The sequence below is a fragment of the Geotrypetes seraphini genome, chromosome 2 (genome assembly GCF_902459505.1).
Source record: "Geotrypetes seraphini chromosome 2, aGeoSer1.1, whole genome shotgun sequence".
In the NCBI taxonomy this organism is placed as follows: Eukaryota; Metazoa; Chordata; class Amphibia; order Gymnophiona; family Dermophiidae; genus Geotrypetes; species Geotrypetes seraphini.
Genome location: NC_047085.1, coordinates 32055794 through 32073067, shown reverse-complemented (window position 1 = coordinate 32073067; position 17274 = coordinate 32055794). Strand labels below are relative to the sequence as shown.

At 44.5% G+C, this 17274-nt stretch overlaps 1 protein-coding gene across 3 annotated transcripts in view; it reads left to right on the top strand.

Moving 5' to 3' along the window:
• PHF20L1 (PHD finger protein 20 like 1) overlaps positions 1 to 17274 on the top strand; it is a 306054-nt gene that overhangs the window by 68937 nt on the left and 219843 nt on the right. For all 3 annotated transcript variants that reach the window (XM_033931888.1, XM_033931889.1, XM_033931890.1), the window contains one exon: positions 10063 to 10151. In XM_033931888.1, coding sequence (XP_033787779.1) covers positions 10063 to 10151 — 89 coding nt within the window. The remainder of the gene's footprint in view (positions 1 to 10062; positions 10152 to 17274) is intronic.

The following is a 17274-nucleotide window of genomic DNA, read 5'->3' as shown; positions in this document are numbered from 1 at the left end:
CCTGAACTATTGTCCTGCATATTTAATAACCAATGCCACCCCAAAATTTAGGGCCAGCCTCATGCAATGGATCCAAATTACACTCACTGAAGGTCAATTCCCGCAGCACCTAGGAGAAATCATAATCACTCCAATTGTGAAGGACCACAAAGGCCTTATAGATAACCCCGTTAACTATAGACCCATCGCCTCAATACCAATATATGTCAAACTTATAGAAGGACTAGATGCACAATTCCTCACAAATTACCTGGAAGATAACAATCTTCTCCACCCCTCTCAATCGGGATTCAGATCCAACCACAGCACGGAGACTTTACTAGTAACCCTACTAGACACAGCCCGACACCACCTCAGCAAAGGCAGAAGGATGCTGATAATTCAACTTGATCTATCAGCAGCATTCGATCTGGTCGACCACACCATCCTACTACAGACACTAGAAGCCATAGGGATCTCAGGCAGGGTATACAATTGGTTCGAAGGATTCCTTAAATACAGATCTTATAGAGTAAAGTCAAACAATCTTAAATCAGAACCATGGTCCAACCCCTGTGGAGTTCCTCAAGGATCATCACTCTCACCTACTCTCTTCAACCTCTTCTTATCCTCCCTTGGGTCTACCCTAGACAATCTGAATGTAACTTCATTTAGCTACGCTGACAATATCACCATACTCCTACCCTTTGATGCTCCTGACCCAACTTCTACAGAAAAATTGGAAAAAACCCTTCAAGCAGTGGAAAAATGGATGGCAGATCACAAATTGAAGCTGAACACTGACAAAACAAAATTTCTACTGCTTAAAAAGGATAAGAATCCCTCCATCACAGAACTAGAAATAAACGCCTCCAAATACCCTATACAACCTACCTTAAAACTCCTAGGAGTAACACTAGACAGATGCTGCACAATGCAGGCCCAAATCAACAAGACCACCCAGAAAGCATTTCTAACCATGCGCAATTTAAGAAAAATCAGAAAATTCTTCGACAAAGAGCAATATAGGCTAGTAGTCCAATCCCTAGTACTAGGTCTATTGGACTACTGCAACATACTCTATCCGCCTTGCCCTGCAACAATGATAAAACTACAGACAATTCAAAACACTGCACTCAGATTAATCTACTCACTGAGAAAATTTGACCACGTCACCGCGGCCTACCTGGACTCACACTGGTTACCAATACAAGCACGAATTCAATTCAAACTATACTGTCTATTATCCAAAGCAATAAATGGCATAGTCCCCAATTACCTAAACAACCGCCTGTACCAAAACGCCACCACTAGGCAAAGAAGAACTAAGACCCCTTTTACCTACCCCCCCACTCAAAGGCACCCAGCGCAAGAAGATATTTGACAGTCTGCTGGCGACGCATGCAGCGAAACTGGACCACACTATCTCCAACCTGCTGATAACAACAAACGACTACAAATATTTTCGCAAAGAAATCAAAACCCATCTATTCAAAAAATTTATACAGATGGCTTAACCCCAAACAGACCCCCCTCAATGCAACTCCCCCCCTCCTCCCCCCTTCACCAGTTCCCTTCTCTTTAGCCTCAAGCATGTCAACTGCTTCCCTAACGGTATATATACTGGATCTGCACTATTTCCTATTTGTACAGCATCTTGTAGCTCTTGAAATATACAGCTCCATTATTCTTGTAATTTCTCCTGGAAATGACCAGAATTCTCTCTGTAATTATCCTGGAAATGTCCAGTTGTCTCTTTTGTAATCCGCCCAGAACTGCAAGGTTGAGGCGGAATAGAAATCAGTAATGTAATGTAATGTGACTAGTGCCCTACGTCCAAATCAGACTTAGACGTTTCTTTTGATTATGGTCCTCTATGTGTAAAAATAATAAATCTGTAGTCCACAGGGAAACTTTGGGGAGAAAATTTGTGTCATTTAGAAGAGCAGAATTCAACTGCTACTTAGCAAAAGGTAAAGTTTAGAGGTCTAAATGTAACAATATAGCTGAATGATCTGAAAAGGGGTATGCTATTATGGAAGCCAATTGAGTGGAATGTATGATAGTAGTAGAGAGTACAAAATAGTCTCATTGCAGAAGAGTGAGACGCAGAGTAGAACGATCTGAAGGGTGTAACAAGCACCATATATGTAATAGACCATTGGAGTGGACATCATCAGTAAGTTGCATTTTAGGAGATATATGATCTAAATCAGTGGTTCTCAACCCTGTCCTGGAGGACCACCAGGCCATTCGGGTTTTCAGGATAGCCCTAATGAATATGCATGGCGCAGATTTGCATGCCTGGCACCTCCATTATATGCTGATCTCTCTCATGCATATTCATTAGGGCTAGCTTGAAAACCCGACTGGCCTGGTGGTCCTCCAGGACAGGGTTGGGAATCATTGATCTAAATGACCATCTGGTATCAACTTCCAGTCACCTCCCTTAATTATATAATCAGAAGTTGTTGAGGCTAGAACTAGCTATATCATGAAAAAAAGTGATATATGCTGTATTTGAACCATAGACATTAACAAAGGTGTATTGTTTTTGAGAAGTAGAAAGGGTGACCGTAACCCAGGGGTTGGCAATGAGGGCCGCAATCCAGTTGGGTTTTCAGGATTTCCCCGATGAATATGCATGAGATCTATTTGCATGCACTGCTGCCATTGTATGCAAATGGATCTCATGCATATTTATTGGGGAAATCCTAAAAACCCAACTGGATTGCGGCCTTCGTTGCCTACCCCTGCCGTAACCCATCATCCTCATTATCCTAGGAGGAGTTTAAAACAGATGAATTCAGGTTCTTGGCTAACAATATAGCAACTCCTCCCTTGCTAGATTGTGTTAGGGAAAAAAAACAGGGAGAGACTCAATTTCGCTTAAGTTTAACAGATCCAATTGCATTTAACTTAGTTTCCTGCAAAAAGACCACCTGAGCTGAGTGATGTTTACAGTTAACTAGAAGTTTTTTTAAATACTTAATTGATATCTCTAATAGTAAGTGAAAGGACTTTAAACAATGTCGTAAGACTGAACCATAAAAACTGAATAAAGTATGCCCTGTGAAATAAGCTATGAACCTTGGAGTGTAAAGATTTTCCTCACTATAAAAATAATTAATGATGATAATAATAATAATAATACTAATAGTAGTGGGATTGTTGGCTGGCCCTTTAACAGGGTTGATTAGGGTCTGGTGTGCTTTATTGGCAGTGCTGCCCCTAGTAGGTCCCTAGTTAAATTTTTGTTAACCGCCTCGAACCTCACTGTGCATTGTGGTATACAAATGTTATGTTATTAAAAACTAATTCTTATTTCATGATGAATAACTTTTGGACTATAATATATCTTAAATAGAAAACTTTACATTTTTTTTCCTCAAAAAAAAGCATTTTATTTAAAAATCTGATTTAAAAAAAAAAATAAAAAAATAATTGATTTTTATCCACCCTGGTTTATATATTAGAAAATAATTTGAGAAATGTATTGCTCTTGATTGGCCAATGAAGGACGTTCGCAGTCATGTGACTGTGCTCCTGTGAGCTTTTGCTAGCAAACTCTTTGAGTTGTTCAGTGAGAATTGAGAGGGTTTGCGGTCATGTGACTGTGTGACATAAGAAAACCACGCTATTTAAATTTATAATCATTGTGTCGTCAATGCCATGACGGTACATACCACAGGCATGTACCCAAGGAGTAAGTCGTGCTTCTTCGGGTGATCAACGGGGACGAGCAGTGGAGGTTAATATTCAAGGTAAATCACCTCTTACTTCTTGCTTTAGTGTAAGACTTATCTCCTTTCTTGTTGGCACAGAAGATTTTGTTTGAGGATAGAGTGAGTCTTGAGCAGAATAAACAAATGAATATAGGAGGATCAATGGTGTATTTTCCAGTTGTGTGAGATAAAAGGAAGAGGGGTGAGAGGAGATTATCTTGTGGCAGAGAGTTGCGTAATTTTATCACTGTTGTAGTTACGGCATCTGATAGTGGGACTTGTGGCGACCAGCATGTTTTGGAGGGGCAATATATGTTATTGAATTCTCGCTCACTTAAGACTAAAGTAGAAGCATTAGAGTTATTACTTGCTAAGGTAAGGCCAGTATTGATGTATCTTACAGAAACATGGGTTAGTGTCAGGGGAAGAAAACATTATTGAAGGGATTCCCAATTGTTATTAGCAGCGGTATAGAAGCTTTCAATATGTGTGTGTGTATATACTATATACAAACATATTGTAGCCCACTGTAGCCCAGACCAGAGCTCAACAGCACTCCCAGTGGTTACCACAAAATAGCACACCAGCGTGTGACCCAAAATGGAGTCACCCTGCAGGACTGGACTTAAAACAGGAACCATAAAATCACAGCTACAACAATTGTAGTTCATAGGAGAATCATTCCATTTTATTCCTTCCTTCACAAAGGTAAGTACTTCATCAATGCAGCTGAAAAATTGTCAGAACTCCAAACAGCAGCCAAAACAAAAATACCAAATGAAACAAGAAAATAAACAGCACAAAATAAAGTTCAAAACTTGCTCTCAGTATAATTTAGTCCCAGCTGCACCTGAGGATACAGCTCTCCTCAGAGCTAGTACTGTCTGCTCCCAAGCAGATAGTTTCTCCAACAAAAAAGTAAAGTTCATGACACTTGTTCCTCAACCCCAGTGCCCAAAGTTCCATTCAAGCCTCTGGCCAGTTCAGAGCACTGCCAGGAAAGGAGAGTGTCACAGGTTTTGCAAAGTAAGGCCTCTAGACAGGCTTTCAAAATTCCCTCCCAGGGTGTTAGGAAAACCTCTCCCATTAATTCACACTCCTAGCTTGCAAAACAAAAATAGTCCCAAACAGTCAAGTGTAAAATCCAACTCACTGTTTGCAGGTTGAGGCCCAGTCCACCTGCATGGCCTCAGGAAAGTCAGGAACACATTCAGCAAGACTTTCTTCACAATCCATGGGTTGTTCCTTCTCTGGAATAGGCAGCTCCTCAGCTTGTCCAGCCTCTAACAGCTCTATGGGAATGGGTTTGTTGCTCCTGCTTGGCCCAGGGGACTCCCTAGGGAGAAAAGGTTTAAACCTTCTCCCTAACTGACCTCCCTGTCTGCTCTCCACTGCTGGTTTAAGTACTCTGGGGCAACGCCCTACTCTAGGTGAGTCAGCAGTGTTCCAGGGGCTTCTTGGGCTCCCCCGGTGGTGACTAGGGTATAGATCACCTAATTCCTCCCCAGTCAATTCAGGCTCCCTCTGGTGGTCAACGGATAAATTATCATTCTCAGGAACCACATGCCCCTTCCTGATTCCACCTCGGGTTTTCATTTTTACTTTTTTTCCTGAACTAACAGGGACCCTGGCAGGCATCGTGTCTGCCTGGTCACAATATATATATATATATATATATGTTTGTGTGTGTGTGTATACTATATATGTGTGTGTGTGTGTATATATATATGCACATATATACATACATACACATACACACACATACAGTAGAATCACAATCAGTACTCCATCCGGTAGGCAAACCTCTTCAAAATGGTGGGTCTTCCCAGTGCATCCTGAGATGCACTGGGTGGGCTTAAAACTCTGATTGTTTCAGATACCTAAGGTTCCTTCTAAGGGAGGGGCCTTGGACACTTGGGCCAATCAGGGCCATAGGCCCATCCCGGTGCATCCTGGGATGCACTGGGAGGGGCCTAAGATTGCTTCAATAATAATAATAATAATAATTTATTTCTTGTATACTGCCAAACCAATAAAAGGTTCTAGGTGGTTCACAGCAAGATAAGGCTGAACATCCAGCCGATTTACAATACAAGAAAAGCTATTTCTAGAAGATACATAATGCCTATAGATCAGTGGTTCCCAAACCTGTCCTGGGGGACCCCCAGCCAGTCAGGTTTTCCAGATATCCCTAATGAATATGCATGAGAGAGATTTGCATATAATGGAAGTGACAGGTATGCAAATCTCTCTCATGCATATTCATTAGAGATATCTGGAAAACCTGACTGGCTGGGGGTCCCCCAGGACAGGTTTGGGAACCACTGCTATAGATTAAAAGCATTAACATTAGAACACTTAAGTAATAAAGATACCTAAGGCCCCTCTTAGACTCCCCCAATACATTCCAGGATACACCGGGAAAGGAAAAGGCCTGCCATTTTGAAGAGGCGGGCCTGCTGGCAGAAGGGAGTGGGCATCCCTCCTGCTGTCTTCTGAATAAGGTATGGAGGGGTGGATCGGGGTCATGGGGGGGTCCATGTGGCCGAGGCAGGAGGGAATAGGCATCCCTCATGCTGACAGTCTTTATTGGGGGGGGGTCAGGGTTGTGGGGGGTCCAGGTGGTCCAAGCAGGAGGAAGTGGGCATCACTCCTGCCAATCTTCATGGGGGAGGGGGAGTCTGAAAATTTAACGGTAGACCTGTCTATGAAACATTTACCAGCACCTCCAGACCTGTTGGTAATTTTGGGTTGTTGGAAGTCATCACTACATTTTGTGCATCACAAAGTGATGTTAGGGCACGGTCAGATTATTTGTTTTAATCTGTGAGAACTCATGGCAGCTATTCACGAGTAGCTTTACTTGAGGCAGGAGCGCGGGAAGATCGATCTTGTGCTGGTTCAGCACTGAACCACTGGGAATTTTAAAGGTATGTAGGAGAGTCAGGAAGGAAGTAAAAGTTGTCACAGTCAGCCAGGACAGGAGGCGGGAGGGATCCCTCCTCCTAGCCCACCAGGGAATTGAAAGGTACGCGGGGAGGCAGGAGGAAGTGAAAGTTTTTAGAGTTGGTTGGCCCATCAGGACTTAAGGCAGGCCCAGCGGAGGCCTGCAACAGATCGGACGGGAGAGGACTCCCAATCACCAGGTGTAGGAGCTCCTCTCGGCACTCTGCAACTGCCTGCCTTCTGATTAAAGTGTTTACCTCCTGTGACGTGTGTGTGATATACTATGGGCCCACCTGCACTCTTACTCTCTCTGGTGCTTTTGGAAGGAACACCACCAGTTTCAGGAATATCTTCTTTTAACAGAGTTGTGATGCCCATGTCAGCTTCAAATGGCTCTGCTATCACCGAGACACTTAGCATACTGTCTATCATAATATACAAGATCGAGGCAAAAGTTAACATGGGCTACAGACAGAGATGGAGTTAAGATTGTTACAGAGTAGAATATAGTGGAGACAGTAGACACACTTTATAATAATTGGTTTGCTCTCAGTGTTCAGTGGGGAAATGGAGAATTGAGAAAAAATGTTTGTCTAGTGGTTGAGCCATGCTGTATATGGCTATGGGATGATGTGAGGTTCTTTGTTTTCAGGCGTCTATTTCATGTGCCAATAGTGTTTAGTTTTTAGGGGTTTTTTCCCCAAAATATGAGGTAGTTGGATTAAGTCTTGATGGTTGTTGGGACGTCTTTCCAGGTTTTTGTGCCAAGGTAGGTGTGTAGTATGTTAAATATGTTTGTTTATTTAACTCCTTTGGGTGAAGGAAGAGTCAGTAAAAGTTTCTTGAGATTTCTAATCGAAGTTGACAAAGAGTTTGAGAAAAGGTTTATGAGGAGCTCAGCAGAATTAGCATATAATAATAATAATAATTTTATTCTTGTATACCGCCATACCCAATAAGTTCTAGGCGGTTCACATCAGTTAATTAAGATCTGCGATGACACACGGATTTACAAAATTTTAACAAAGTTACAAGCAACGGAGAAGGGAGCGTTGGAAGGTATGAGATAATGAGAGAGAGACCAAGTAGGTGGAGGGGGGGGAGGTGGGGGAGCAGTAGGAGCGGGGTGAGAGTGGGAAGGGGGAGAAGTAGGGGGAAAAGGGTTAAAGGACCTGTTCGTGGAAGAGGTGCGTTTTGAGTAGTTTTCAGAAACTAAGGTAAGTGGGGGCCTCGAGTACCATTTGGGCTAGCCAAGGGTTCAGCTTAGCCGCCTGGTAAGTAAAGGTTTTGTCGAGGAATCTTTTGAGATGACATAATTTTAGGGGGGGGGGAAGACGAACAGCTGGATTCTGCGGGATTTCTTGTTGGTGAGATTCAGAGTGAAATGGTGATTGAGGTATCTAGGTAATAGGCCAAAAGTTGTTTTGTAGCAGAAGCAGGCGAATTTGAATAAGACTCTGGATTCGAAAGGCAGCCAATGCAATTGGAGGTAGAAAGGTGTGATGTGGTCCCATTTGTTCAGGCCGAATATGAGGCGAACGGCAGTGTTCTGGATCAATTTTAGTCTCCTAGTGGTTTTCTTCGTGGAGCTCAAGTAAATGACATTGCAATAGTCCAGTACGCTGAGAACGGAGGACTATACCAGAAGGCGGAAAGAAGAGTCGTCAAAGTATTTTTTTATGGTGCGCAGTTTCCAGAGCACCGAGAAACATTTCTTGACAGTAAGATCGGTGTGATTTTCTAGAGATAGATGTTTGTCTAGTGTGACTCCCAGTATTTTTAATGTTTGTTCGAGGGGGAAAACCAGTCCTTTCACTTGGATTGTGGTGTCTTTGATTTTGTCATTGGGGGTGGCTAGGAAGAATTTTGTTTTGTCTGGGTTTAGTTTTAATCTGTAGGATAGCTCTGGTTCTTTCTGATTAAGTATGCTTGTGATGTAGGATGTGAAACATTATGCATGGTAGCTTAAAGGTGGCAAATGCATTGATGTTTAGCCACTGTAGCCTTCTAAAGTAAAGAGAAATGGGTTCAAATTTATTCAGTTTGAAAATTCAACTTGTTGCAGTAATCTAATTGAGAAAGTATTAGCATTTGTACCAAAACAGTGAAGTGCCAGTCATGGAAGAAAGATCTGATTAGTCTTAGTAGTCTCATGCTCTGGTAGGTTTTTTTTCTTAAGTTGGAGACTTGGGGTTCACTCTCCTCCATTCAAGTTTGTTTTAGGTAGGTTGCTTTTTTGCCACTGTCTTTCAAGCCTGCGGCAGCTTTTATTTTTTTAAGTTTTCAGTTAACCATGCTGTGGTTCTGGTATTTCTTGTGTTGTGGTAGAAAAGAGGTGCTAATGAGTCCAAGGTAAGTTCAATTGTGTTGTTCCAGTTATCCAGCATAGAGATGCCATTATTTGAGGTTGAAATTAATTGTTCTATGATCTTGTTCCAAAATTGATTTACATTGACCCTGCCTTTTGCCATGGCTTTTTTTTGGTAGGAAGTACTTCCCATATAAAAGAAAAGGTTGAAGGACAACAGGTAGTTATCAGACCAAGGAGTTGGAGACCAGATAGAATTTGAGACAATATGCATGGAATTGGAAACTATAATATATAGGGTGTGCTCTTTTTCATGAGTAGGGCCAGATGGCTTTAGGTCTAGTTGATTGTCAAGGAAGAATTCTTTAAATTTGGAGACATTGATATTGTCGTGAGAGTCTAGCGGTAAGTTTACCTCACCTATAACAATTGCTTTTGTATATTGGCAAGTGAGGTAAGAAATAATTTCCAGTAGTTTTGTGGTGCTACTGGGGGTGGGTAGGGTGGAGGGTCGATAGACCTGGAAGATTCCTATGCTGTTGGAGTATATATCAGATTTATCGTCCAACTCATATGTCATATACTCTAGTTCAGGAAGAATGGAGTCGTCTGTCAATGGAGTAGTCTGTAATTTTGAAAAAGCTCCTATAAATTATAGTGAGGCCACCTCCCCGCTTTCCTGGCCTTGGGGAGTGAATAATTCTGTAACCAGGAAGACAAAGGTGGAATAATTCTTGACGTGTCAAGTCTTTAAGCTAGGTTTCCGAGAAGAAAGCAAGCCCTGGATCATTAGTATTAGTAGTTTGTTGGATATTGATCTGACATTGATGTAAATGGCAAGTTACATGGTGGGTAATATGATATACAGTATTTAAAGTTAGAATTAGTCGTCTTTGTATGTGTGTTCTTCAGGATTAGTTTAACCTGTGTAACTAACCTAAATTACCAAAAGAGGTCCCTATTATAAATTTGTACATTTTTGTTTAGATTTGCATTAGCTATAGCTCTTTCACATAACTTATTGATTCTTGAAGCAAAAATGCATTTTAACTGTACAGTCTGCTTTTCTTAGTTATATTGACTCATATGCATGTTTTCTTCTAGGGAATTACACAGTACAGTTCTACGATGGAGTAATTCGATGTCTTAAAAAAATGCATATTAAATCCATGCCTGAGGATGCAAAAGGACAGGTAAAGATGTCATATTCTTTGTAGATTATTTTTAAATTTTTAAACAGCAATAATCTTCTTTCTAGGGAACCATAAAGCTGTCATTGTGTTTAGATATATTAACTGACTATAGCCCCTGTAAGCCATACCGTTTAAATTTCTTTATTCGTTTTTTCATATTACAACAACATAAGCCATACCAATGGAGGTTCAATTAGTAATTTTGGAAAATTAATATCAATATTTGCTTCTTGAGAAATACGTAATTCTACTTACTCTGTTTGACAGTACGAAATTGAAATGAGAGCAGCTCCTATACTTTTAGCAACACCATTTGGCTAAATTGCTGGTTTAAAAAAATCATTGGGGTAATTTCTTTTAGAGTTTCTTAATTTACAAATGAACTCTATGGCCACTACAGCAAGCATTGCCTATCTGGGTTAACTTAAGCTCTGCCCCCTACCCCCTCCTTTCCTGCTATAGCCTCTTCCAGAAGTTAACCTTAGCCACAGACTTCTTTAGGGCTAGATTCATGAACCTGCCCGATCGGCGCAGGTCTGACGGATTTTTGAAACTCCAATATGCAGATGGGGGCGATCGGAGGAACGCCCCATCTGCCGGCACGGATCGCTGGTATGCAATCCCCACGCATGCGCAGACCATCTGCTTTCCCTGCAGATGGTCTGCGCATGCGTTTTTTGTGTCCGGATTTTTAAAAAAATTGCTGTTTTAAAAAAATTTTTTTTTTTTTACGTGCGCCAACTCGCCTGCTCCCCCCTTCCAGCCAAGCCCTGCTCTTGCTGCCCAGACTCTCCTGCTCTCTGCCGCCTTCCCTGTAGTGTTAGCCCACGGGTTTAAAGCGGGGCTGCACTACGGTGTGCAGCCCTGCTTTAAATCTGCGCGCTCGCACTGCAGGGAAGGCGGCAGAGAGTAGGAGCTCGGGGCAGAAAGCAGAGCAGGGACAGGAGCCGCAAGGAGGAATGTGCTTATTCCCCCGGTGCGGCAAACCTTTCTTCCTACACAGCAATCGGAGCAGAGAGCAGGGCAATGGAGCAGGAGTGTCGGCAGAGACGTGTAAGACTGGTCCCCAGCAGTCGCTTCTATTATCCCAGGACAAGCAGGCAGCATATTCTTGACTGATGGGTGACGGCACCGACGGAGCCCCGGTACGGACAATTTTAGAGTGATTGCACTCTAAGAACTTTTTAGAAAGTTCTAGCTCGGCCGCACCGCGCACGCGCGAGTGCCTTCCCGCCCGACAGAGGCGCGCGGTCCCTCAGTTTCTTAGTTTCCGCGGAGCTAAGAAGACGCGTTTTCAACGGCTGTTGAAATTTTTTCCTAACTTGCCTTCCCGCTCGCGTAAACGTTTGGCTTAATTTGCCTTTTTTCTTTCTTTTCTTTTGTTAAAAAAAAAAAAAAAAAAAATCTTTCATTTTTTTTCTTCAATTTTCGGTTTTCCCCGGCGGGGCCTTCTGCCACCATCGAAGCCTCGGCCTTCGATTTGGCGGAAGCCGTTTTTCCTTTCATGCCCCCTCAACCGGGTTTTAAAAAGTGCCAGCGGTGTGCTAGGCCTATATCTCTCACGGACCCACACAACTGGTGTTTACAGTGTTTGGGTCCTGAGCATCAGGCCTCTTCTTGCACCCGCTGTGCTACTTTGAAAAAACGAACTTTAAAAAATCGCTTAATTCAACAGCGATTGTTGTTCGGTGCCGAGATGTCCGACCCCGTTCCTTCGACTCCGGCTTCGGCACCGATTCAGTCGGCACCCTCGTCTTCGACGCCGCGTGATTCCACACCGGCATCCCAACAGTCAGGTAAGCCGGCTAAGAAGCCTTCCCCGCTGGAACGTCTTCCGGCCTCGAGTGCAGTGAGCCCAATCCTGCCGCCGGTTCGACGCCAGCGGAAGCGCTCCGCCCCTATAGAGGTGAGTCCCTCGACATCGGGCTCCTCATCTCCGGGGCGTCGAGCGGCACCGCAGGTACCGCAGAAGAAAAAAGCGGTACCGGTGCCATCCCTCGATGACCGCATTACGGCCATCCTTCAGGTGCAGCTGAAGGAGCAATTAGAACGACTCCTTCCTGCTATCATGACACCGAACCTTCCGGTGCCAGTTCGCACCGAGCCATCGGTACCGGTTGTTGAACAACCTGTATCGGTACCGATTGTGGAACCCGTATTATCCACTTCCACTGTTTCGGTACCGCTTCACCTAACCTCATCGGTATCGATGCCAGTCCTTGCACCGGAGCCGAGAGCTCACCATCAATCGGTGCAGACTTCGGCACCGGTGCGTCCGATAACTTCTCCGGACACGGTATCGATGAGGTCGGGTAAGTCGATGCGCAAAACCCGACACATGCAAACGTCGACACCTGAGTCTCGGGACCATTCTTCCCATGTAAGGGACCCTGATCTGTGGGGAGACTCAGAGGAACCCTTTCTTTCTGAAGGAGAATGTTCCTCAGAGGAGGAGGATTCGGCTGTCCCTGACCCATCCTCCAAACAGGCCACTTCCTCTTTCTCTAGTTTTTTGAAAGAGATGTGTGAGTCCTTGTCCATTCCTTTGGAGGCTGAATCCAAAAAGTCTAAAGCTTTTTTGGATGCCCTTGATTTTGATCAGCCTCCAAAGGAATTTTTGAAACTTCCCCTTCATGACATCCTGAGGGAAACTTTCTATAAGAATTTAGAGACTCCTTTAACTGTCCCAGGGGCCCCACGTAAACTGGATTCTCTATATAAGGTAATTCCCATTCCTGGGTTCGACAAACCTCAACTACCACATGAATCCTTATTTGTCGAATCCACCCTTAAAAAGACTTCAGGAGCCAGTGTATATGCATCTGTCCCTCCTGGCAGAGAAGGAAGGGCCATGGATAAATTTGGTAAGAGGCTCTACCAAAATGCTATGTTAGCTAATAGGGCTAGTAATTATGCTTTTCATTTTTCTTTTTATTTAAAGCATCTCCTTACCACCATGGCTTCTTTCGAGAAATATCTTCCTTCACGAAAGCATTCCGCTTTTCACACATGCTTGTCGTCTCTTCTCCAATTGCGTAAGTTTATGGTGAGATCCATATATGACACTTTTGAACTTACATCCAGAGCGACAGCAATGTCAGTAGCTATGCGTCGTTTGGCCTGGCTTCGGGTATCCGAGCTTGATGTTAACCATCAAGATCGGTTAGCCAATGCCCCATGTCTAGGGGATGAGCTCTTTGGGGATTCCATGGACTCAACCACACAAAAGCTCTCTGCTCATGAGACGCGCTGGGATACCCTGCTCAAGAATAAAAAGAAGCCTCCTCCGCCAAGACCATACAGGCAGCAATCGGCCTATCAACGCCGTTTCACAGCCCGTCCATTGCCTACCACTGCTCAACATCCTAGGCGTCAGAGGCAACAGCAACGTCAGCCTCCCAGACAACAGCAACAGCAACAAGCTGTAAAACAACCTCCTCAGCAAAAGTCACAGCCCTTTTGACTTCATTCTCCGCAGTATAGCCAGTATCCCTATTCCTGCTCTCCTGCCTCAACCAATAGGAGGTCGACTTTCTCTGTTCCTCAGCCGGTGGGAAGTAATCACTTCGGACCAATGGGTCCTCAACATCATCCGCCACGGCTACTCTCTCAACTTTCAGACTCTCCCACCTCAAAGCCTGCCAAAAGAGTCTGCTTTGAACAGTCCTCAATCAGCCCTCCTTATTCAGGAGGTCCAATCCCTCCTCCTTCTGAACGCTATAGAGGAAGTTCCTCTAGATCAAAAGGGGCAGGGATTCTACTCCCGCTACTTTCTAGTTCCCAAAAAGACAGGAGATCTCAGACCCATCCTGGATCTTCGCGATCTCAACATTCATCTGGTAAAAGAAAAATTCAAGATGCTTTCTTTAGCCATCCTTTATCCCCTTCTAAATCAAAACGACTGGCTATGCTCCCTCGATCTCAAAGAGGCTTACACTCACATACCGATCAATGTAACCTCAAGACCATATCTCCGATTCATGATCAATCATTGTCATTACCAGTACAAGGTGCTGCCCTTCGGTCTTGCCTCATCTCCAAGGGTATTCACCAAATGTCTCATTGTGGTGGCGGCTTTTCTACGCTCTCACCACCTGCATGTATTTCCTTACCTGGACGATTGGTTGATCAAAGACACTTCTGCCCAAGCGGTCCTTCTGGCCACCAACCAAACCATCCAGTTTCTACAACTTCTGGGATTCGAGATCAATCTACCCAAATCCCATATCATTCCCACTCAGAGACTTCAATTCATTGGAGCGATCCTAGATACACTCCTCATGAGAGCTTTCCTGCCATCCAATCGTCTTCAGACCCTTCAGTCTCTATGTCACCAGGTACTTCCTCTGCCGTCCATCTCAGCAAGGCAAATGATGGTGCTCTTGGGACACATGGCATCCACAGTTCATGTCACACCTCATGCCCGTCTTCACCTGCGCACTCCTCAATGGACCCTTGCGACCCAGTGGTCCCAAGCGTCGGACCCTTGCTCACGACACATATCTGTGACATCATCTCTTCGTCAGTCTCTGCAATGGTGGTTGGTATCCTCAAATCTATCCAGAGGTCTTCTGTTCCATCAGCCTCCTCATCAACTAGTCATCACCACCGACGCCTCTCTGTATGCATGGGGAGCTCACTTGAACGAGTTCCAGACTCAAGGTCTTTGGTCAGCCCAGGAGAGGAAACATCAAATCAATTTCCTGGAACTCAGAGCGATGTTTTACGCCCTCAAGGCCTTCCAACACCTTCTCTTTCCTCAGGTCCTTCTGTTGTGCACAGACAATCAAGTTGCGATGTACTACATCAACAAACAGGGTGGGACAGGCTCTCGCCTTTTATGCCAGGAAGCCCAGAAGATATGGACTTGGGCCATAGATCACCATCTCTTCCTGAAAGCTATATACATTCAGGGGAAACAGAATTCCTTAGCGGACAAACTCAGCAGAATTCTCCAACCTCACGAGTGGACACTCGATCCTGTAACTCTACAGTCTATCTTCGATCAATGGGGCACTCCTCAGATAGACCTCTTTGCAGCTCCTCACAATCATCAGCTGCCCCTATTCTGCTCCAGACTTTACTCTCCACACCGTCTAACAGCAGATGCTTTTCTCCTCAACTGGTCGAATCAGTTCCTGTACGCCTTCCCTCCTCTGCCTCTCATGTTGAGAACCTTGTTCAAGCTCAAGAGGGAACGAGCCACCATGATTCTGATTGCTCCGAGGTGGCCCAGGCAACATTGGTTCTCCCTTCTACTTCAACTCAGTTCCAGGGAACCTTTTCTTCTTCCTCTGTTTCCTTCTCTGCTTACGCAACAGCAGGGAACCCTTCTGCATCCCAACCTCCAGTCTCTACACCTGATGGCTTGGTATCTCTCGGGCTGAACTCGACTGATACTCTTTTATCTCAGCCCGTTCGTTCCATTCTGGATGCCTCCAGGAAACCAGCCACTCTACAATGTTACCATCAAAAGTGGACGAGGTTTTCTTCCTGGTGTCTTCTTCATCATCTTGATCCCACTTCCCTAGCGGTGGAGACGTTGTTGGATTATCTTCTTTCTTTGTCTGATTCTGGCCTGAAGTCCTCTTCCATCAGGGTCCACCTCAGTGCCATTGCAGCTTTTCATGAGCCAGTCCATGGAAAACTTCTTTCAGCTCATCCCCTGGTGTCCAGGTTCATGCGTGGGCTTTTCAATGTGAAACCACCTCTTAAAGCCCCTCCGGTTATCTGGGATCTCAATGTGGTTCTTTCAGCTTTAATGAAGCCTCCATTTGAACCTTTAGCTACTTCTCCTTTCAAATTTCTCACTTGGAAGGTACTTTTCCTTATTGCTCTTACCTCTGCCAGGAGAGTCAGTGAGCTTCATGCACTGGTTGCAGATCCACCTTTTACGGTCTTTCATCATGACAAGGTGGTTCTGCGTACACATCCAAAGTTTCTCCCCAAGGTTGTTTCTGAATTTCATCTCAACCAATCCATTGTTCTACCGGTTTTCTTTCCAAAACCTCATTCTCATTCTGGGGAACAAGCTCTGCATACTTTGGATTGTAAAAGGGCTCTTGCTTACTATCTGGAGCGTACGAAACCCCACAGATCAGTTCCCCAACTCTTTCTATCCTTTGATCCGAATAAATTGGGACGTCCTGTTTCTAAACGTACGTTGTCTAATTGGCTAGCAGCGTGCATCTCATTCTGTTATGCTCAGACCGGACTGACACTGGAAGGTTCTGTCACGGCCCATAGAGTCAGAGCAATGGCAGCATCTGTAGCTTTCCTCCGTTCCACTCCTATTGAGGAAATCTGCAAAGCTGCTACTTGGTCCTCAGTTCACACTTTTACATCTCATTATTGTCTGGATGCATTCTCCAGAAGGGATGGTCACTTCAGCCAATCTGTTTTACAAAATTTGTTTTCTTAATGGCCAACCTTCCCTCCATCCCTCTTTTTGTTAGCTTAGAGGTCACCCATCAGTCAAGAATATGCTGCCTGCTTGTCCTGGGATAAAGCACAGTTACTTACCGTAACAGGTGTTATCCAGGGACAGCAGGCAGATATTCTTGCGTCCCACCCACCTCCCCGGGTTGGCTTCTTAGCTGGCTTATACTAACTGAGGGACCGCGCGCCTCTGTCGGGCGGGAAGGCACTCGCGCGTGCGCGGTGCGGCCGAGCTAGAACTTTCTAAAAAGTTCTTAGAGTGCAATCACTCTAAAATTGTCCGTACCGGGGCTCCGTCGGTGCCGTCACCCATCAGTCAAGAATATCTGCCTGCTGTCCCTGGATAACACCTGTTACGGTAAGTAACTGTGCTTTCTTGATCGGCCAGCCCAATCGGTGTCCCAAATTTGCTTGGTGAATCCCGTCCCTGCCTACTTTGCATGCGTTTCCCCTTATTTGCATGCACGGATTTGAAGCGGATCGCTTGAGAGGTTAGTGAATAGCAAAGGGGTCGCAAACCGATCGGTACACGATCGGTTTGCTTTGTAAATCTAACCCTTTGCCAGATATCTCCTACACAGTTGATAGCACTTGGCTATCTAGATCAGATAGTTAAGCAACTGATTCTTTCTACTGTCTCTGCCCCTAACACCTCCTACTTTACAGATTTTCTCCCAAGTAAACC